This window comes from Rutilus rutilus, assembly GCF_951802725.1.
Source record: "Rutilus rutilus genome assembly, chromosome: 6".
Classification (NCBI taxonomy): domain Eukaryota; kingdom Metazoa; phylum Chordata; class Actinopteri; order Cypriniformes; family Leuciscidae; genus Rutilus; species Rutilus rutilus.
Window position 1 is genome coordinate 29,145,718 of NC_140214.1, and position 23,939 is coordinate 29,169,656.

Consider the following 23,939-nt stretch of genomic DNA (forward strand, 5'->3'; position numbering starts at 1 on the left):
TGGAACAGACGCCAACGGCTCAGGAACTGGAACTGGCACCACTGGCTCAGACACTGGAACTGGCACCACAGGCTCAGGCACTGGAACTGGCACCACAGGCTCAGGCACTGGAACTGGCACCACAGGCTCAGGCACTGGAACTGGCACCACAGGCTCAGGCACTGGAACTGGCACCACAGGCTCAGGCACTGGAACTGGCACCACAGGCTCAGGCACTGGAACTGGCACCACAGGCTCAGGCACTGGAACAGACAAAGACACAGACAAAGACACAGACAAAGACACAGACAAAGACACAGACAAAGACACAGACAAAGACACAGACAAAGACACAGACAAAGACACAGACAAAGACACAGACACAGACACAGACACAGACACAGACAAAGACACAGACAAAGACACAGACAAAGACACAGACAAAGACACAGACACAGACAAAGACACAGACAAAGACACAGACAAAGACACAGACAAAGACACAGACAAAGACACAGACAAAGACACAGACACAGGAACAGACACTGGCTCCGGCTCAGGAACAGACACTGGCTCAGGCTCAGGAACAGGAACAGGAACAGACACCACCGGCTCAGGAACAGGAACAGACACCACCGGCTCAGGAACAGGAACAGACACCACCGGCTCAGGAACAGGAACAGACACAGGCTCGACGGCGGCCATCTTGTCAGAGGACACAGGCTCGACAGGTGTGACGTGGACACTCTCGGCGGCGGCCATCTTGTCAGGGGACACAGGCTCGGCAGACGTGACGTGAACACTCGCGGCGGCGGCCATCTTGTCCGAAGACACAGGCTCGGCAGGCGTGACGTGAACAGGCTCGGCGGCGGCCATCTTGTCCGAAGACACAGGCTCGGCAGGCGTGACGTGAACAGTCTCTGTAGCGGCCATCTTGTCCGAAGACACAGGCCCGGCAGACGTGACGTGAACAGACTCGGCGGCGGCCATCTTGTCCGAAGACACAGGCTCGGCAGGCACCACCGGAACTGGGACCACCGGAACAATTATGGAGGGAACCCTTCTCATCCTCCTGTGTCTTGAGACCACCGGAATTGGGACCACCGGACTCGGGACCACCGGAACTGGGACCACCGGAACTGGGACCACCGGAACTGGGACCACCGGAATAGTCACAGAGGAGGTCTTCCTTCTCCTCCTCCGTCTCCGGACCACCGGACCACCTCCTCCGATCTGATCACCGTCTGACATGGTGCTCTCCTCCTCCAAAGTTCTCTGAACACATCTGGAGAAATATTCAAATAGGGAAATGGAATTTCCCTTCTCCTCCTCTGAAGAAAAAATCTCGCTCCGCTGAATCCACATTTTGGCTGGTTCGTTCTGTCACGGGGCGAGTGAGCGAGAGACGAGGATTCAAGTGCAGAGGAGATTTAATTAACAAACACAGACAAAAATACAGAAAACTCAGAACTCAGATAATCAACAGACAGGAACATCAAAGACAGGTAACTCGGACAACGAACCAGCACAAGACTACAATCACAAGGAGGCTAAATAGGGGAACAACAAAGGAGGGTAACGAGACAGACAGGTGGGACAAATTAACCAATAATCAGATAACAAGATGGGAGGGGCTAGACAATAGACAGGAGAGCACATGGCACAAAACAACAAACACCCATGTGCAGCACAAGACAGAACAGACACGTGACAATGTGTATATCTCTGTTGTGCTCAGGCCGTCAGACAGTCAGAATGACCGTTTTTGCGTGAACGTTAGAGCAAATAATAGGCCTATATACCCAAGTCAATGTATTATTTTCTTTTTGTATTAGTATTTAAAGATATTTAATTTACAACTAATGTATTAATTTAAATCTTGATGCATTTTATTTATAATAATTTTTTTAGCACTTGGGTATATCAAGGTTTCTTAAAGTAACCTATGCACTGTCAGGTTCTGCAACAGAGAGGACCCAGAAGCGGAATTCAAATCAACAATGCATTTATTTAAAATCAACTTTTAAACAGTCTGGCAGCCGAGTCCTGAGCCACCAACAGGGCTGACTAATCTACTAAAATAATGATTTCAGAAAACATCAGAATACGTATTTATTTGTCAGGTAAAAATGTACCATGCCAGTTACACAAGTAAATGATTAAAAGCCAATTCAGAAATAATAAATACATAACATCAGTTACTCAAAGATGACTCTAAAAGTAAGCAATGCATTCCTGACAGAGACACACAGTGGTGTGTGAACACTGAAACAGCACTGTATGGGGGATGATCCTGGTTAAAGGGTCCCAAAGACTGCTCTGTCACCTACCCTTAAATACCCAGACCAGAACAAAAGGGTTGTACCAATATTTTTGGGTCAATTCATGTACCCCAGGGGGTAGCATCTGGTTTCGGGAGATATCTTGAAGAGTCATCACCCAGAGAGGAGAACAGGATTCTCCTAAGTTCTCAATCTTTCTCATTAAACCAATGACTGCAATGAAATTAAGACCATTTTACCAATCGCACTGAGACACTTAAAATGATACCAAACATGAAAAGGAAAAACAATAGATTCACAAGATACATCATATGTGATATATAGACATTCCTAGTGAACTTTTGGTGACTTGACTCTCGAGAAGAGGAAGGGAGGAAGGAGAGGGGGATGCAGAGATAAGGAAGAAGAAACGTTTGGACAGGACAATGTCCTGTGCTCTGTCTTTGCTATCTTTTGTCCAGGGTGCGTTTTATGGCTTTTTTTTTGGTCTTAGCAGGAAAATCAGTTCTTACAGCGGGCCGTGGGGGTGAAATGGCAGGCGACAATCCAGTCGACGACATGTCCGTATTTGTTCGCATTTCCTGAAATGATAACACATTCATTACATGTATGTTACATACTTATACATATATATTAGGGCCATTTTTCTCCAATCACATTTTCAATCATAATAAATTAGGTCACTCGAAAGCTTAAACACTCAAAATTCATCTTGTGAAAATCTCCAGAAGCTATTCTTAGAAAACAGTTTACAGTGCACAGTATTACTTGCTGAACAAAAGTTTCCTTTAAATATCAAAAAAAATAAAAATAAATACATTGTCATCTCGCACTACATCTTCATCTCCAGCTGGTTCCAGAACCTGAAAAAGTAACAAAAATATATTCTATCAAAACAAATTACTTGCTGAAGAAGTGTCATTTAATCACATATAAATGATCAACTACAGTTTTTCACCGTTGCCTTTGAGCATTTCTCAGATCAGAATGGAAATTCTCAAAACTGATTGGTCATGTTGACACTTGTGCACAATGCACATTATAAAAGCAGCTGAAAAAACATGCGTATAGAATCATACCCTCGGTCTTATGTACACAGCAGAAGGTGAGATCCTGAGTTCCTGGCAGGACATTATGGTTGCGGGACAAACTGTGGGGAGGATTAAAGGGATAATCTGTCTGTGGCGATTTAATCTGCAGAGTGTGAATTCACACTGCCGCACTTCTGGAAATTCCTTCCTTATTCTTCCCACAAATTCCCTCTCAGACATGGAATGTGGGACAACCAATAGTTTTTGTGTTGTTCCAGCTGTAAACAGGGGTGAAAAAAAGTTTAGGCAGAACATGAGAAAGAACTTTACTGCACCTTTAAAACAATCTTGTCATGTACAAGTAATGTGAAATTTTACTTTAAAATATGCACTTACGCCTTGGCGTATATATTGTGTCATTCGCATTTTGAATCAAACCCATTCTTATTCTTGCCAGGCGCGCTCTTGGTGGTCGTTGTGTCGCAGGTGTGCCCTGTCCCCTTTGGAACGTCCTCAGTTTTAATCAACACAAAATACAGAACACAATTACAAAATGCCACATATTGTATTTTTTTAAAAGAACAGTTATACCTTATCAAGAGCCCAACTAAAGCAGTCACTGATCACCATCGTGGTATTCTCAAATAAAACAATAAATCATCAACATCTAAACCTTATGATAACTGATTATGGAGTTTTCTGACTGGTCCAATGTACACGTGTAACACGTATCATCAACAGTTTTTTCCTAATTAATAGTAATTTACATTATGCTGCTTATTGTGGTGAAAGGTACAAGACAATGGAAGTAAATTACGCAGAATTTTTACCGAGCACCTGACCGGCCATAAAACTTGCAATATTCTCACAGAGGAAATACAAAATTGGGTAAGTTTACACAACAACGATGTACTAGAAATGTAAAAGTTTACTTTTGCGTATTCCGCAAACAGGTGGCAACGTTGTCAAAATGACCCCCGTTCACATGGATCCACGAAAACGACTAAAAACGCGGTATTTTCTATAGTAGAACTAAGAAATCAGTGGTATTGTGTGATGAATCAAGAAAATACAAGCCTTTTTTTTTTTTTTTGGCCTGATGAAGTAATATCCAACTGAGGAAATCTAGACAATTTGAAATAGTTAGGGGTGTTATACAGATTATTGTGTGAATAATAATTATAATTAATAATAATAATAATAATTGTGTGAAACCTTGATATATTTTCTCAGGATTCTTTGATGAACAGAAAGAAAATGTATTATTTAAAATGTAATTTATAACATTATAAATGTCTTTACTGTCACTTGATCAATTTAATGTGTCAATTTAATCAATTTAATTGTTTCTGTGTGCTGTTATCATTATGGAGTGGACTATTCTTTTTCATTTAGAAAGTTTTTTTTAGAAAGATCGTTATAGCCATCTTCCTTTGTATGAACAGGGCTTTTCTCTCCAAATTTTGATATGAAAATGTAAAAATCTCATCAATACACAGTTGTGGGTATCGCCCTGCGGTTTAGTTACATGTTACATGTAGAAATTTTCATTTAAAGTTAGGGATTTTTAAAGATCAAAGACTAGGATAACCATATATGTTTTAGCCATGTATCTCAAAAATGAGTTGAACGTTTTCAAACCTGATTTCCTCTTCGACATCTTTGCTGAGGTAGAGCGCTCTGTTCTGCTCGCAGGAGTAGTAACTCTTATAGAAGACCTGGTCCCCTTCTTGTGTGAAAGCCTCCCTGCAATTGCGTGGTGGATGTCCACTCATCATGACCCTTCTCGCATCTTTAGAGTTCTGTGGAAAAGATGAACAGAGTCCTTCACTTCACAGGACGTGGAAAAGCAGTAAAATGCTCGTGGTCCTCCTCCCAGTCTCACCTTGATGAGCAGAATGGTTTCGATTCCCCTCATGTCGATCAGGCAGTTGGCCACAACTGGATTCTCAATGTCAAGTGCCTGGAGGACTGATGGGTATTCAGGGTGATTGACAGCCCTGAAAACAAATGAAAAATATATTTCATCCATCTTCACAATCAGACAAGTTTCCTTTTGTACTTGAAGGACAAACTAGTACTGGCTAAAAACCAGCATGAGATGAAACCAACCCGACAGTGACTACATTTACATGCACCCTCATAATGTGTTTATTATGAGATTTAGGCAAAACTCTTTGCAGAAAAAGACGAATAACAGAAAACAGTGGTAACCAATGCTAAATAAGTTTGCAGGTCAGGTGATCTTCAGCTACCTGCTGCCGACATTGTAGAGCGTGTCAGTAAATGTGGTGATGATGATCTGAGGTCTTCTGCCAGACGGTAAGCAGCGACTCATGATTTTCTGTAACTCTCTCTCGTCAGCGTAGTTATCGCAACAGAAAGCTAACATCAGAAACTTCAGACAGCTCTCCACTGCAAGACCCAGCTCTGGATCCCGAAGTCGGATGCAGGATCCTAGAAACAAAAGAATTCCATACGACATTCCTTTTCAAAGTATACTCCATTTGATGGTGTGTGTGAGTTTCATCATTGTCTAGTATTTGTGCTTTTTCTCTCCAAAAGTTATGATCAATAAAACTGCCTTTATACTCATTTAAACTAGAGTTGCGGTATATTTTGATCATTTCACATAAGCGCGTGTCAACATGGGCATCGGCATGAGTATGCGTAAACTGAAGTATACTCTGGGCTTAAGAGCTAAACTACATCCTGAAATAAATGAGAGAGAAGTAGCTTGTCCAAGCTGTAAAGTTCAGGATACTTACCGAGTGGTCCAACAGGTTTCCTCCTGAACTGACCCCGGCGGTCAGCCTCATCTATAGCCCTCAGCAGTGCTGGCATGTGCTCTCCAAAACGACAAATTTGGTTATTTCGACTGTTTTCCATAGCAGCCAGGCCACGTTGCTTAGAATCTATCGAATGCTGCAGGTCCTGCTTTTCACGGCTACAGAATGACAAGAAATGAAAAGTGAGATAAGTCAACAGACAAAATAACTAGACTAGAAACAAAAAGAAGCATTTGTTCAAGATCCAGTGGAGCCCACATATTTTTTTTTAGAAATGCTTCAATTTGACCCTTTTCCCCGCACCCAAATTTAATACATGTTTCATTATGAATTATGTGGTCAGAATTTCAATAAAAGCAAGAAACTCTGCAGGGATTGTCTGTACAAAGAGTTCCCATGGTCAGTGTCAGTAATAGAAAGCCACAGTCAGGTTCCAAGAGTAAAAATCCCATTCATTTTCTCCATAGGGGAAATGATTTTGAACGATAACGAATAATGATAACCTTTAAAAACAGACTTACTGTGAGCTATGAGGTTGTTAAAATATGGTATTATGGTTCTGTTGAAGCTATCGGCCTGCTTTATTTCAGCTTTTTTTGTTTTTAGAATCATATGAAAGCAGAATTCCTTGTGAAAAACGACATAACCCATTATTTTGCAGAGAAATGTCCACCAATCAGAGAAGCAACACCAAAATAACTTTTTAGCACCCCAGTGTTTCCTCTAGGATTTTTCCAGCTGTGTTGGCAGGCCCATGGGGAGGGGGCGTCGCCCATGAGTGATATTCCCTTAGGTGAATTGCCCAGGTGTTTAAATATGATATAATATATGATATGCTCCAATTTAGAGCGGCAAAGCGATTATGCGCAGAATGATGCACTTTAAGCAGTTGAAGTTACAGCGTGAAGCGCTTCGCATTGAAAAGTTCAAACCACAAAGTGAAGAGATATTTGGTGCTTAGTGTATTATATCTATGCAACAGTTTATTGAGCCTTTTCTTTTAACTGTTTTAAATTTCAGTTACATGAAGTTTAGCATGAAGGACAATTGATAGTGCTCTCTACTCCAGTGCTGTAATCTAACAGACACCCGGGAGAAAGGAATATGATTTAGAAAGCGCAATAAACTCCAGCAAGATAAAGTCATTTTATGCAAACCATAGACCTTTATCTACAAATAAAGTATAATAATGGGAACATTGATCTTGGAGAGAGTGTCTGAATGCTGAATGGAGAATGACTGAGGAGAGATGAGTTTCCATTCACTTTAACTTAACGACTTAAATATTCATTTTTACCTCACATTATGATCGAACGAAGTCTTGGAATATAGTGCACGAAAACTTTATGGTACTTTACAATGTTTTTTTATGCCTTTAGTGGGGCTTAACAATAACCCCATCGGACAATAATCGGACCTCACTGAGAAGCTGCAGCCGTGGTGGGGTGATTTTTGGTGTGGCGGACCACCATGGCAGAATGAATATAGCAGAAACACTGCACCCACTCACTTCCATGAAGCTCTACGAATGACGTAGAGTTCCTACACTCTCAAACTACTTGTTACATGTATGCATAATATACATGTTTTGCAATCAATGTAAAATAAATTGTTTCTATATAATCAACATCTGTGAATAAAAAGATTTATATTTCTCCATTGTTTTTAATGCGATTATGTCATTTGCGATGCGTCATGAGATTGTTCATGGGACTGAATGTTCTTTCCCTCAATAAAGCCACAAAGTACAGTCTTGTACCTTTGTCTTTTTGTTCAATTTAAAAATTTGCTTTAAATAAAAATTTGCAATGCTGTGTTTTTCTCATATGTATTATATGTTATGTCTAATAACTCTTAAACACAGACTTTTATAGAATCCCTTTGGGAAAAATATTTCCAGAACTAAGGCTGCTGAAAAAGTGGGCTGGCACTCTATAGAGAGGTTCTCTCGTATTGCATAAGTTGCTTACGCTACGGGTAAAGTCATCTTTTCTCGAGATATTGAAGCCAAAAAGATATTGAGATATTGAGTCATCTTTTCTCGAGATATTGAAGCCTAACTAGCGCGCTCATTGGCTGCTCTGCAGCATCTGCAGCAGCCTACCACTGAGCCCTGCGTGACGTCGAATGGGCGTGGCTAAGCGGGAAAAGTGCCTTCACATAAACTGTCTGGAGAATGCGCTGAGGCACTTCCACCCATGCCTGCGGGGCCACCATGTACTGGTTCGCACGGACAATATGTCAGTGGTGGCCTACGTGAACCGCCAGGGCGGTATCAGATCCAGAAATCTCAATGCTCTGGCGGAACGCCTCCTCGTTTGGGCTCAGCACTCCCTGCTCTCGCTGAGAGCAGGGAGAGCATGTGCCTGAGCAGGGAGAGCATGTGCCTGAGAGCATGTGCCTGGTCGCCTGAACGATGGTCCAGACAGACTGTCCAGGGACAACGTTCCTCCGGGAGAATGGTCCCTGAATTCTCAAACAGTCCAGCTGCTGTGGCGCCTTTTCGGCAAAGCGAAAGTCGACCTATTTGCGTCAAAAGACAACGCTCATTGCCCAATGTTCTTTTCGAAGAACGAGGACACGCTGGCCCAAGCATGGCCCAGCTGCCCACTGTACGCTTTTCCCCCAATCTCGCTGTTACCACAGGTAACCAGGAGAATCAGGGAGACTGGCCACTCGGTGCTCCTCATAGCCCCACGATGGGAGAACCAAATTTGGTTCCCGGAGCTGATGCGGCTGACGGACTTAGCCCCATGGCCGATTCCGGTGAGAAGGGATCTCCTCTCTCAAGAAGGCGGCTCGATTTGGCATCCTCATCCAGAGCGCTGGTCTCTGCATGCATGGATAATCAACGGATACCCGTTGTCCTGCAAGAAGGGGTTGTGAACACGATCACGCAGTCTAGAGCTCCTTCTACGAGAAGGCTCTACGCGTCTAAATGGTCTGTGTTTACTAGCTGGTGCGCCGACAAAAACCTAGACCCACAAACCTGTGGGGTCTCTGGGGTGCTTTGTTTCCTTCAAGAGTTCTTCGTTTTGTTCGGTGGGCGCGCCAAGGGCCTCGCCACCTCGAAACAGAGTCTGTCCAGGTGGATTGTGGACGCTATCGCCGCAGCATATGCGTCTAAAGACCTGCAGTGACCCTTGGGCGTAAGGACTCATTCCACTAGAGGCACGGCGGGCTGGGCCTCCCCCTACTACATTTGTTAGGTTTTATAACCTAGAAGTTCCTGCCCTGCAGGCTAGACTTTTGTCAGTCTAAAGTTACGAGTATGTTCTGCTCAGATTCGTTCGCGCTCAGGCTACTCTCACATTAATCCTAGCTCAAGGACCTTATGTGATTGATGCTTGGCGCGCATGGCGTTGACAAGGGGTTCCCGTAGCGTAAGCAACTTACGCAATACGAGAGAACCTCTCGTAAGAGAACGTACTCGGTTACTAACGTAACCTCGGTTCTCTCTAGAAGAGGGAACGAGTATTGCGTAACCTGCCGTGCACGCGCCTCGAGCTGGTGTCGCTTCAGTCGATTAAAACCAGGTAAGCAGCTCCCGAGCCCGTCCTTTTATACGCTAAGCCACGCCCATTCTGGCAGGCTATGACGTGTGGGGGCGCGAAGCGTGACGTCACGCGGGGCTCAGTGGTAGGCTGCTGCAGTTACCGCAGAGCAGCCAATGAGCACGCTAGTTAGCCCGCTCTAGGTCTGCTAGCTGCTGCAACACGTTGACAATAAATAAAAAATTAAGGATAATTTTGGGCTTTAATATCTCGAGAAAATATGACTTTACCCGTAGCGTAAGCAACTTACGCAATACTCGTTTCCTCTTCTAGAGAGAACCGAGGTTACGTTAGTAACCGAGTACATTTCAATACCACTATTTAACTACCATTGCTCTTGGATTGTAAAAAAATTAAAAAAATTACATTTAGGCCTACACCATTTACATATTTTGTTATAGAAATATCCATGAATTTTTTAGACTTTTATATATTAATAAGTCTATAAAAAACTTGTAAAAACATGTAAATGGTGTGACTTTTCCAGACATGAAAATGTTCAATTTCCCAGATATTTCAAGGCCGCAAAGCTGCGATTACAGTCTGGTCACGTGACACGCGAGAGTAAACCAGTCTGTATTGCAGATGAAGCATCAACTTGGCACGCTACGCATGGCCTGGCTACAAGAAATAACAGTTTATGTTTAATTTATGTGATATTGTGTTATAGATTCTCTCCAACGATTCTGTATCGATTAAGATAATTTCAGATTTATGTCTGAGCTTAGTTTTAAACACAGATACGTGATGACGCTACATGTGCTTTATAAACAACGTATTCTGCTTGCTTCTAATTCCTCTGTCTCACACACACACACACACACACACACACACACGACACCACTCGAACCTTACGAGAAATAATCTTTTAATAAAGTTCGGAAAAGTTGAAGCGAATTACAAGGACATTCGCGGGCTTCATTGCAAAAGATATGAGAAACGCGCAGACCGCGTGATGTTACTTTTGTAGTGCGCGGTCTCGCCCGCCGGTATTTTACTTACTAATGTTCTACGAAGGCATCATATGTCATACATCAGTTGGCTTATATATTAAAAATATGAAAATCACCGACAGAAGCTGCTTTCGTTTTCAAATACTCAAGCGCGCTTTGCAAAGAGCGCTTGAGCATGCGGCTGTGATAGACTCCGTCTACGTGGTTAAATGTACTTGCATCTCAAAATGCTTTTATGACGCGAAATTAACGTAACACAGTCAGTTATTAAGTTATTAAACAGACAGGACAAACCACATCTTAGTTTCAAAAGAGATGAAAACGTTCAGACAGCCTCTTAAATAGCCAACTGAAACTCTTTGTTTATTGCTTGTACTATTTTTTCCCCTCTTTGGTATTTGTTTTGAAGCTATATTTGTTAAAATTATAAACATGTAATTAGTTTTTTAATGTGTAATTATTATAAGTAGGCCTACTTATAATTATGTAATTAAATATTTTAAGTTTTATTAATAAGATCAATTAAAGAAAAAAAAAATTTGATCGGCTCATGAGGTGCCTAAAGATTCCCTTCCCTATTTTACAATGATTTATTGCTTGTTTTTGTTGAATAATAGAAAAGATAAAGAGCTTAAAAAATAATTGCATATTAAATCGCAATCGCAATATTGGTAAAACTAAATCGCAATTAGATTATTTTCCAAAATCGTTGAGGCCTAGTAGCCTATATTACAGAGTTAAAGGAAAATCAATGCATTGTTTTATTATTGTTGTATGTAATACTTACAGTAGGCTACCTTATGCCTCTGAATCTATGCCTGCCTAAAGTTACAAATTTAACTTGTGTGCAAAAATAGGAATATCCCATAAAACATTTGTGAAAAATGTGTTTCCCTATAATAATAGGATATATTGTATTTGGAATGTGCATCTTTGTTCTTGGTTTTAATAACAAAGATAAAATAATAAAGATGTTCATCTAAATGGCCTGTCACTCTTTTTTCTTTTATATTTCGTTACCTTGTAAGACTACATTTTTAAAATAGAGAAATTAGTTTAGCTGTAGCCTACAGCTGTCACTTGCAAAATTGTAAAACCAACATATTTTTTTTTTATATAAAATCGTGATTTTCCTTAAACTACCAAGGCAGTCATTTTGACCGTTTTTAAATTTTACAGTGTAATAACTTTGTTAAAATAAAATAAATGTGGCTGTAGGACTCTGACTTTTCCTAAATATGTGTATATTTTAGGCTGACACTGTTATTTTTATTAAAATCACAAAACACAAAACAGTCCTGACTAGCCATTGCGGTCATTTTGACCGCACACATTGGTATCATAAGCCCGCTACATTTCCCGCCATTGAGAGCAGGAGCAGCAGCAGATGGAGAGAAGAAGGCAGTGCCAAGTAAGGAGGAACTAAAAAAAAAAAAAAAAAAAAAACAACAACAAGGAGACATGTGCCAAATGTCACAAAGTAGTGTGTGGGAGCTGCACGCGAAAGGCGGTGTTTACCTGTGTGGACTGTGCGTAAGCGTCAGTGAATGATGCGGGGTGTTTGCGCCGTTCAAATGAGCAACTAATCGTTCTAAAGCAGTTCGTTTTCTTGTTTAGCTAATGTTCATGTTTTTTCTTAGCCTGTTTTTGCGTGTAGCCTACTGTATTGTGCTGCATACGTGTCCATGAAAGTTTTTACAATGTATAGCCTATTCAAATGTATATAGTGTTTTTGTTATTGTATTTTATAAGTTATTGTATCACAAGATTTGTTTTTATTGTACAAAGAAAATATTTATCAATTAGGCTGGAAAATACATTTTCACATTCATTTGAATTTAAATGTTGTGTCCTGATCTTTATTATTACCTTATTATTATGGATTGTAGATTTTGTATTGATTATTTAACTTATTTACAAACGGGGCTGTACTAAACCGTATGAAGCTTTGACGTTTCCTAACTTTTTTGTGCGGTGGAAAAAAAAATTTTTTGACGCAAAACTTTCCTCACATTTTCCGCACCTGTCGGGGCAATCTTTCTTTTGTGCGCGTTTTAAAGGCGCTTCATTAAAAACTTCATTGGAAAACTTAAAGAGAAGGTTCAAATGTAGATATGACATGACGACAATGACGTTCAGTAGCCTACGGCCATATATCCCATATGAACGTCAAAGTATGAACAGTCAGAATGACTGCTATGGTCGTTCTAGTAGGCCTAGTTATGGAATTCCGGTAGTAGGTGTCATAGAAATTTTAAACTGTATATTAAACTAACCATGTTTCTAACATCTAACCTTATTTAACATCTAACAATGGAATAGGATGTACTGTACGAAACCAATGGAAAACTTGTGTCTTTGACTATGTGCGTATGTATGTAAAAATAACTTAGTTTTGGGAAATGAAACTAGACAGTCTGTTAGAATCTTGTGATTACAGATGAAGTCACCGCAAGATCAGAGTTTGCTTTACCTAGTAACAGAGGGGTTTGCATATGAAGAACCAATCAAATAGTGGGGAAATTATGTAATGCAGCCTGACATTATGTCATACCTCTATACTATAAAAACTGTTGTAGCCTATATGTGTTTTACGGTGGGATGTCTCAATGGAATTTGTCTGAGATCCTCCGGCCTTGATTCTTCTTGGGAGAGTTTCTCTGAGAACTGCTCGAAGACTCTCCCGGCCGTTATTAAAGCATTTAAAGGACATTTGCTGAAAGTCTGTCTGTTAATTTCTGCTGCGCAGCAGGTCAGTTTAGGGAATCAAGTAAGTTAGAGTAAGAAACTCGGCCAGATGTCGACTGAAGACGCAAGAGCTAGAGTATAAAGGTTATTAAGTGTCGATTGTAGACGCTCTGCATCTCGAAGCGGCACTTCCGGCGGCATCTCCAGCTGCCACCAGTGAGCGGCATGTCCAGCGGCCAAATGCGGGAGCGGCATCTCCAGCGGCCACCAGTGAGCGGCACTTCCGGCGGCATCTCCAGCGGCCATCAGTCAATTATGATTTTAACATGATAAAAAAAATCAGAGATTGCAAGTATTCTGATTATTTATAATAGTCCAACATAACATGTATGTGGCAGATTTAATACACCAAGGAAAATGATTAAATAGCATATTCCTTATTAATTATAATATAAAAGACACATTTATTAAAAACACGTTGTTCAGATGTAGGCTACAGTAGGCCTACAACAGATATGTTTTTAATAAATGTGTACTAGGCTACTAATATTGTTAATATTTATATTATTATTATTATTATTAATAATAATAATAATAATAGTATATTGATTAGTTGAATCTAGCTCATATAGCCTATGTTTGTAAAGACAATTTAATTTGAAGAATAACAAATGTTAAATAAAATTACAATTAGGATATATTTTGGTGTGTTTCTAATTAATTAGCTACAGTTCTCTATAGGCCTACTTTGGCAGCAGCCACAGCTGGACAAAGTATTGGCTGCTGGAGATGCCGCTACGAGATGCGGCTGGAGCGACAGCTGGCTGTTGGAGATGCCGCCGCAATTTCAGCTTTGTAGGCCTACAGCTTTTTTGAATTAATATCAGAATTGTGCAGCACATCAGAAACTCATTTCTGTATTAACTGAACTCATTTCTGTATTAACGGAATAACCGTTTATATCATATTTAATGACATTTCAAATTAATATTTAATAAACAGCATTTTCTGAAACATAAAAGTGATATTGACACTTCTTGCTGGAAACTTAAAACGTTACATAGCCTGTATCAATAGGCTACTCAGAACAATTGCAGATTTCTCTGATGTAGGCCTAACGGAGAATCAGAAACTCAAAACTTTATTTACAAAGGATATGCTTACACATGATATAGCTATATGCTACTCTGTGGTAGCTACATAATGTTATTTAGTTAAAATGCAGTTAATAAAATAAAAAATATTGATTGCTGGAGATGCCGCTGCACCGGAAAGTCCAGCCCGCTGGAGATGCCATCAGTGAGCGGCATCTCCAGCGGCCATCAGTGTGCGGCATCTCCAGCGGCATCTCCAGCGGCATCAGTGAGCGGCATCTCCAGCGGCCATCAGTGTGCGGCATCTCCAGCGGCATCAGTGAGCGGCATCTCCAGCGGCATCAGTGAGCGGCATCTCCAGTGGCATCTCCAGCGGCCATCAGTGTGCGGCATCTCCAGCGGCCATCAGTGTGCGGCATCTCCAGCGGCATCTCCAGCGGCCATCAGTGTGCGGCATCTCCAGCGGCCATCAGTGAGCGGCATCTCCAGCGGCCATCAGTGTGCGGCATCTCCAGCGGCCATCAGTGTGCGGCATCTCCAGCGGCCATCAGTGTGCGGCATCTCCAGCGGCATCTCCAGCGGCCATCAGTGTGCGGCATCTCCAGCGGCATCAGTGAGCGGCATCTCCAGCGGCCATCAGTGTGCGGCATCTCCAGCGGCATCAGTGAGCGGCATCTCCAGCGGCATCAGTGAGCGGCATCTCCAGTGGCATCTCCAGCGGCCATCAGTGTGCGGCATCTCCAGCGGCCATCAGTGTGCGGCATCTCCAGCGGCCATCAGTGAGCGGCATCTCCAGCGGCCATCAGTGTGCGGCATCTCCAGCGGCCATCAGTGTGCGGCATCTCCAGCGGCATCAGTGAGCGGCATCTCCAGCGGCATCAGTGAGCGGCATCTCCAGTGGCATCTCCAGCGGCCATCAGTGTGCGGCATCTCCAGCGGCATCAGTGAGCGGCATCTCCAGCGGCCATCAGTGAGCGGCATCTTCAGCAGGCAGGACTTTCCGGTGCAGCAGCATCTCCAGCAATCAATATTTTTTATTTTATTAACTTTATTAATTATTTTATTGTCCAGCTGTGGCTGCTGCCAAAGTAGCCTAGGCCTAAGCGTGATGATACCACTTTCTGATTAATTAGTTATGTTTCTGCGCAGAGGAAATTATTAAATCCAATTTTTTCATAAAAAAGTAGGCTAACTGAACATCATGTAGCCTAGGCTATTCATGTGAAAAATTATAATTACTAATTTTAAAGGTTTTTACATAGAGAACTGTAGCTAATTAATTAGAAACACCAAAATATATCCTAATTGTAATTTTATTTAACATTTGTTATTCTTCAAATTAAATCGTCTTTACAAACATAGGCTATATGAGCTAGATTCAACTAATCAATATACTATTATTATTATTATTAATAATAATAATATTATAAATATTAACAATATTAGTAGCCTAGTACTAGTACACATTTATTAAAAACATATCTGTTGTAGGCCTACTGTAGCCTACAACTGAACAACATGTTTTTAATAAATGTGTCTTTTATATTATAATTAATAAGGAATATGCTATTTAATAATTTTCCTTGGTGCATTAAATCTGCCACATACATGTTATGTTGGACTATTATAAATAATCAGAATACTTGCAATCTCAGATTTTTTTTATCATGTTAAAATCATAATTGACTGATGGCCGCTGGAGATGCCGCCGGAAGTGCCGCTCACTGGTGGCCGCTGGAGATGCCGCTCCCGCATTTGGCCGCTGGACATGCCGCTCACTGGTGGCAGCTGGAGATGCCGCCGGAAGTGCCGCTTCGAGATGCCGATGCCGCATTTTGCGCTAGCCCTTACTGGGATGAGTAGACGCAACAGTTTTATTTTTTATTAAGTGTCGATTAGTAGACGCTCTGTGTCGACAGTAGACGCAACAGTTTTATTTTAGATAGTCAGGTTAAAGTTAGATAGTCAGGATAGAGGAAATTCCTTTACATAGGCTATAGTGTTAAAGAAATCATGATATTTTATATTTATAATACAGAAACTTATGTATTATCATTTATCATTAACAATTATCATAGTTTATGTGCATGTCTGTTGAGGCAAAGTCAAGGTTTTATTTTTTGGCTTGGATTTATTCGGTAAATGTGTTTCCATCGTAGTTACAGCGCATGTCTTCTTATCAGATAAAAAAAAAAAAAGATCCGCGTCAAATAAGCGCATAAGTTTTATAGGCAATTTTTTTTTAAACTTTATTCGCATCTTCAGCAATTTATTATCCAATATCCCAAAATTCACATAAAAACAAGTGGATGGAAACATGGCTAATGGAGGGACAGAAAGCTCTAGGATTTCATTAGAAAGATCTTCACTTGGGTTCCGAAGATGAACAAAAGTCTCATGGGTTTGGAACAGCATGAGGTTAAATAAACTGATGACAATTTTCATGTCTGGGTGAACTATAGGCTATCCTTTTACGAATCTTTGACCAACAGGCAAGTCAGAACATGTAGGATGGATATCATTTGTATACCGTAAGTTCTGATTACAACATGGCACATTTACAGGTAAAATAGTGTATGTGTAGTGCAGTTTAAAGATGTTTAATGCAGTTATTGCATTGTAGGCAACAGTATATTCGACAAATAAGGAAAGCTGAAAATGGGGCATGTTTTGGCATTGGTCTAGCTTTGATTGGACATTAAACTGGTTTTGGGCTAGTTTTGATTTGTCACTGAGCGGTTCTGGCCATACAGAGACCAGATTAATCACGATCACAGAAATCAAGACAGTAAAACCACTAAAGGAAATGTGACATAACTGATGCCATCACTGTGTGCACCACAGAAAACCATTCTCCTCTTTCGTACGGAAGAAGGTTGAACACATACATGTAACATTATTATACTAACAGACACTTTGAACTCACAATGAAATGTAACGTAAAGTCAAATTAAATCAAAACATGAAAACGAAACTTGTGACATTATTAGAGCCAAGTTCGGAAACTTTAATACATCAAACTTAGCCATGTGTGACTGGCATTTACATCGTTGCTTACATTTTATAAATAACTAACAATTAACGTTATATCACGGTGAAATGTGTGTGCGTTTTTAAGGTACTTATTTTAAATATATGTAAGTAAATATGTCAAGTGTGTGAAACGGACGACACATACCAGATATTCCTCCTGCTCCTCCGCGCGCGCTTTGAAGCCTGCGTCAGATCGCTTCCGTCTTGTGCCCACCAATCAGATAACAGCCAAGCGATTGGTGGATGACCATATTTATATATTATACCACTTTTTTTAAATTTTTTTTAATAATTTTAATATTATCTGTATAAATTATGTTCAAATGCCCAATTTAAGAGCGATTCTTATAATTACCCAACAGAGAGCTCACATTTTCTATTTATTTTAATGTTTTTATTGCATTTGGCAGTCGTGTGCTGTCTATTCATAAAGTTTGTTTGCACTGGAACTGGAGCTGACTTTTATAGCAACCTCTTTATCAAACATTAAAAAGACTTTAAAGACTGCTTCTTTAAAACGAGTATTATAGAGAGTATTATTATCATTTGATGATTAAATTACACAACACATAAAACAATGAGCTGAAAACTACTAATATAATATAATATAATATAATATAATATAATATAATATAATATAATATAATATAATATAATATAATATAATATAATATAATATAACTGGTAAAAATGAACTGATAAAACGTATGGACATTGACACATTTAACAAAGTAAGCTGCTCGCCACTAGATGACGCCATTGACCATATTTTATTTTAAATCAATCCGTTGAACGGCATGGGATCATGCAGCCTGCAGATATTGATTTGTTTAAATTAAATCAGAAGAGTTATTTCTTGATACCAACAAAGACATGCATTGTCATCATCATTCTCCACCAGCCTATAGATTCTCTTCTGTGCCTTCAACCTTGTTCAGGCCATTTACACTGTAAAAAATTATATGATCACTAAGTTATAACAGCAATGGTTAGAATATTTTTTTTTTTGGTTTAAACCAGGATGCAATTAAAGGACACACCAATAAGGTTGAAAGCAGGTACTTTATAATTGTTAATGAAGATCATGCTATCATAACCATGGCAATAAGTACGGCTTAGGCTTCCCTAAAGTGCCATAGACTGCACACATCTCCATCAAGGCCCCACCAGGCCCCAGTGAGGGGGATTTTGTGAACCAAAGGGGGTTCACAGAGTACATGTGCAGGTAAGTTACTATTAGGATTCTTAAAATTCCAGATTAGTAATATTAAATCAAATTAATAAAGAAATGGAATAAAAACGTATGCAGTTGACTGACTAAAATCTCTCAGATGGTGTGTAACTCTATGTGTCATATTACAAATGTGGAAGCAAAATAGCCAGGATCTGTGCATGACTCAAGAATTTCCAGAGAGCCACATTCATGCACATTATTTGAACGTGGTAAGGGAAAATATAAATGTCAAGCTCACTGTATTACATACATTTATGCTGGGCCTAACAGAACTGCATTTTCCCATTATACAGGTGATTATGACGGGATCCTGCTTTGAGACAGGGGCTACGCTTGCATTTTATGACGCCATTCCCTGACCCAAACCCGTTACAATACAGCTCTAGCCAGGATAAGGGCATGCATTGAAATGGAAAGATTTCAGTGTGTGAAATCTGCGACATTATTGTTACATGTGCCGTATTACACATCATTGCCCCCATCAGAAAGCAGAGGACCCCTGTGGTGGAGGAGTGCAATCTGATGATGACCTCCAGTAGTGCACTTGGACCAACATAGTGTTTAATAAAAGACAAGACAAATATACTTAGTGCCTTGAGAGTTTTATTTCAATTATTTGTTGGGAAAAAAATGTAAACAGTAAGTCATCTTTGCCGCTGATCTTCATCAAGTTCTATTTCTTCCCTTTTTTATTATTATTATTATTATTATTATTATTTTTCAGGGAAAAATACTCTATTGTGTTGAAGACTCCATTTATATAGGGAACGCATGTCACCCTGTGCCCTCAAAACAATGAACTCAATACATGTCCCATTCATCAAAAATAAAAATGAAAAGCACAACACCGCACTCTGTATCACTTCTGGGCCTTTCCGGACTCCTGTCACTCATATTGCAGTCAGAAAATACTAGGTACATGACTATATACAAATTAAGTCAAGTTATTTATGCACTTACAGGTACTTCCTCCAATGGACAGTCATCTGAAGGGTTTCTTCAATGTCCTGTGCAATGGAAACAAATGGGCATTACAAAGTGTTGCACTTTCTTCCCATCTGATGTAAAAAGTCCACTTACTGCACATGCTTCAGCCAGCACTTGCTTGGGAATAGGTAAAAGTGTTGGTGTATTGTGTAAGGGGAAAACACAATGTCATCACAATGACCTACACTGTAAAAAAGTGATCAATAACTCATGGCAACATATTTTTATATTAACTCTAAATAAGTTTAGCAGTTTAAGTCAAAGCAATTAATCACTACTCAAGATTTAACAGCTGAAATGACTAGCAGCCATTTGGATTATACTTATTACAGCAACAAATTATTTTACCACTGAGAGAATTTAAAGCTCATTTACCAGTAATGAAGGTGTTGCTGCTACTGGTCCCTGGATGTGGGTCTAAGGAAGAGCTGAACCCAGGCCGGGATGCCCTGCACAATGGGTCGGTTCACATTCAACCCAAGGGCCACTGCCGGGGTGTAACGTGGGAGTGCAGGACCACCACGTGTTTTTTTGTTTTTCCTGGTTGCTGTCATAAACAGACAAACACATAATTTAACAGTGTCTTTTTAAAAGAGACTAAGAACAGTATAAGTAGTAAAGATTATAATTTACAATATTCATGTATTTCACTTTTACTTGTTCCCATGTTCTAGTGGGTCCCGGGTGGCTCTGACATTAAAGACGATAAACAAAGTAATTATTAAATTATTAAAATACAAAAATATATACTGTAATAAGTGAGAAAAACATCTAAATTGGTCAGCACTTATGCATTTAATTTGTCTGCTACTTTTTGCTTGCCCTCTCTCCTGGCTTTTGCAGACTTTGAGGTGTTCCCTGGCGTTTTAATTAATCCTTCAAAATAAATTCAAATTCATTCAGGTGTGTTCATGATTAGCACGATAATTTCATCTTGGATGTGTCAGTTGATCTCGGAAGATTAGGCCCTTGTGGGCCTCAAGTAGCCTACCACTTTTAGTGTGTAAGTATTTTAAAAAAAACTGTAAAAGAAAGTAATTATTATGAAAACATTGGTTTCAGCAACTGAATACGCAGCCCTGTATAGATACTGTGGGTTATACGGGCATCTAATGTAGGCTACTATTACAGATGCATGACTTTACACAGATCAGTCAATTTTGTTCTATTTTGACTTAAATACTGTATAAATTGCAAACAAAGTGGTGAATATTCTTTAATCCTCTCAAAATACTAAACATTAAAGAAAAAATATAAAATGTTTAGTACACTCATGGTGTTTGGTAATTGCAAGGAGTATATAGCCCTAAAGGTGATGATACACAGGGCAACTTTTTGAGCAATGTTTGCTGGGCAATCTTGCCGAGCGATTGTTGCTTGGGCACTTTCCCATTGAAAATGGGCAATACATTTCTATCTGGATAATTTAGATCGGTCATGGGCCCTGTGTCCATAGACAGTAAAAGAAATGGACACAGCGACCCCATTGGATTCAACGGAGAAAAGTGAAGTCAGTTAGAAGCACTCACTTCCTGATGGCTGAGCGTACTGCGCAGACTCAAACTGAGCTTGACGACGTAGATGTGACGTGAGCAACCCGTCTGTCTTCTAGTAGCTGTGCCAAGAGAAATCTGAATCATTCACTTCCGAAACTTGCAGAGACGGAGAGTGTGAGTAGGAGGGGTGTCCATGAGCTAGGAGCAGGAGAAACTTTTGCTAAGTATTCTGATTAATTATTTTGTCATTTTGCTTCCACGTCCCCCCGATTGCCCGCGAGCTTCTCCTCCTGTCCATACGGTAATTTCTCTACTGTGTGACAGAGAGTCGCGTGGTTATGACGCAACCGTTAGCCTATTTTTACAAAAACTGCTTCTACGGGGCCATAACGTAAGATACAAGGTAATGGAGCCTTATACATTTTCGTGTTTCTTTAGAAACAAATAATGGACAAATGGAGTCTTTAAACGCCTCAGATGTAAAGTTATTCGCTGTCAAAGTGACGCCAAAATGAATGGGAGTCAATGGAATGCTAACAGCAGGTGAGGGTCTGCTAATCAATGGCGGCCCCCGGGGAAGCTTCAGTTTCTGGATGATGGATTACCCCCTTGCCTGTGTCTCATCTGGTTGCGCGTTGATAGCAACATTGTTTAGTTAATATAAGAAAAATATTTGTTTAATTTTTAGTAATTTCGAGATTTGCTTTTGTCATTTTATTAGTTTATTTAAAAAAAATTTAGGCTTAATTTTTTTAATCTCTTTTTAGTTTTTATCTATTTATAGTTAATTATTTTAGTGCAGCAGTGCACATAAAGTGCAAATAAGTGCAATTAGCAATAGATGATAATTACACTATAAGTATAGCCTCAAAAAGTATTTTCTTTATAATAAGTGCAAATAGCAATAAATGTTAAATGCTATTTATCCATTTACATTTAGTCATTTAGCAGACGCATTTGTCCAAAGCGACTTACAAATTAGGACTAAATTAAGCGAGTCATCGCGAAGAGGCAAAAACAATGCAAGAAGTGCTCAAAATACGAAGTTCAGGCATTGGTCAGAGTAGCATAAGCCCGATAAGCGAGGATTAAAGGGAAAGGAAATACAGAAATGAAGAAATGGGTTTTCAGCTGTCTTTTGAATGTTGTCAGGGATTCTGCATTCCGGATGAGGGTGGGGAGAGCGTTCCACCAGCATAGAACTGTGAATGAGAATGTTCTGGAAAGTGATTTTGTGGCTTTCTGTGATGGAACCACGAGACGTCGCTCGTTGACCGATCGTAGGCTTCTGGTAGGGATGTAGGCTCATAGGAGTGAGTGAAAGTAGGAGGGAGCTGAGCCTGTGATAGATCTGTAAGCAAGCGTCAATGCCTTGAACTTGATGCGAGCAGTGAGAGGTAGCCAGTGCAGAGAGATGAACAGAGGAGTGACGTGGGCCCTCTTGGGCTCGTTGAAGACGAGACGAGCTGCAGCATTCTGAATCATTTGTAGAGGTTTAGTTGCATATGATGGAAGTCCAGCCAGAAGAGCATTGCAGTAGTCAAGCCTAGCGATGACCAGGGCTTGGACGAGAAGTTGTGTTGCATGCTCAATTAGGAAAGGCCTGATCTTCCTGATGTTGTGCAGTGCAAACCTGCATGATCGAGCTGTCTTTGAAATGTGATCTGTGAAGGTCAGCTGGTCATCCAACATTACTCCAAGATTTCTGACGACCTTGATGGGGTGATTGATGATTAATCTAGCTGGATAGTGAAGTCGTGTTGTAGAGATGGATTGGCAGGGAGGACGAGAAGCTCAGTCTTTGCCAGGTTGAGCTGCAGGTGATGTTCCTTCATCCATGCTGAGATATCCGCCAGACAGCTTGAGATCCGTGGAGCTACTGTGGGATCATCTGGTTGAAATGAGAGGAAGAGCTGTGTGTCATCAGCATAGCAGTGGTAAGAGAAACCATGTGCCTGTATGATGTGTCCCAGTGATGTAGTGTAGATGGAGAAGAGGAGGGGTCCAAGAACTGAACCCTGAGGAACCCCTGTGGTCAGTTGATGTGCTTTGGATACCTCGCCTCTCCATGCAACCCTGAAGGACCTACCCACTCGAACCAGTGGAGGGAAGTTCCTGTGATGCCCAGTGAACTTATACTAAGTTTTAGGTATTTGTTTATTATTTAAATATTGCTATTTAGGTTATTTTGTAAAATTTCATTTTAGTTTTTATTTATTTCTAGTTAATAATTTTAGCGCTTAAACTTTTAAAACATTGGGTAACACTTTACTTGAAGGGGTGTGCATAAGACTGACATGACACCGTCATAATCATGACATGACACATGTCATGAATATGAAGGAGGTTTTATGCATGTTTATGACAACTGTCATTAAGTGTCATTCGCTCAATTATGACATTTTTAATGCAAATATGACATTGTGTGAGATTTCTTTGTTATGGCAACTTGACATTACTAAGACAACACAACCTGTCATAAATATGTCATAAACATGACATAGCAGATTAATTAATTAATTATCATGTCATGTGGTTGGTTTTGACATTGGCTGTCATGTTAAAAAATTATTAAACAAATTATTGTTTATGTATGTATGTTTATTTGCATATATATATATATCTTTTTTTTTTCATCTATCTCTTGTTCTTCAAAGTATGTACTGTGACACGTCCACCCAGTTACCTTTACATGCACACATGCGCACACACGCACACACACAAACGCACGCATCTGTCAGTTCCTGACTGTATTGGTTTTGTTTTGCTTGTTTGTTTGTTTGTTTATTTGTTTTCCCTGTTTGTGATCCCCTGATTTT

The 23,939-nt window shown here is 40.2% G+C and overlaps 1 protein-coding gene across 1 annotated transcript; it reads right to left on the reverse strand.

Moving 5' to 3' along the window:
- Positions 1-1,969: 1,969 nt before the first annotated feature.
- Positions 1,970-17,587, reverse strand: LOC311292733 (structural maintenance of chromosomes protein 6-like). The gene is made up of 9 exons (XM_084412526.1): positions 17,549-17,587; positions 6,061-6,239; positions 5,548-5,749; positions 5,178-5,292; positions 4,934-5,094; positions 3,689-3,792; positions 3,341-3,570; positions 3,080-3,124; positions 1,970-2,842 (listed from the first exon to the last, which is right to left on the reverse strand). The coding sequence occupies exons 2-9, from the start codon at positions 6,179-6,181 to the stop codon at positions 2,708-2,710; spliced, it is 1,113 nt and encodes a 370-aa protein (XP_084268652.1). The 5' UTR covers positions 6,182-6,239; positions 17,549-17,587; the 3' UTR covers positions 1,970-2,707.
- Between the last annotated feature and the right edge of the window lie 6,352 nt (positions 17,588-23,939).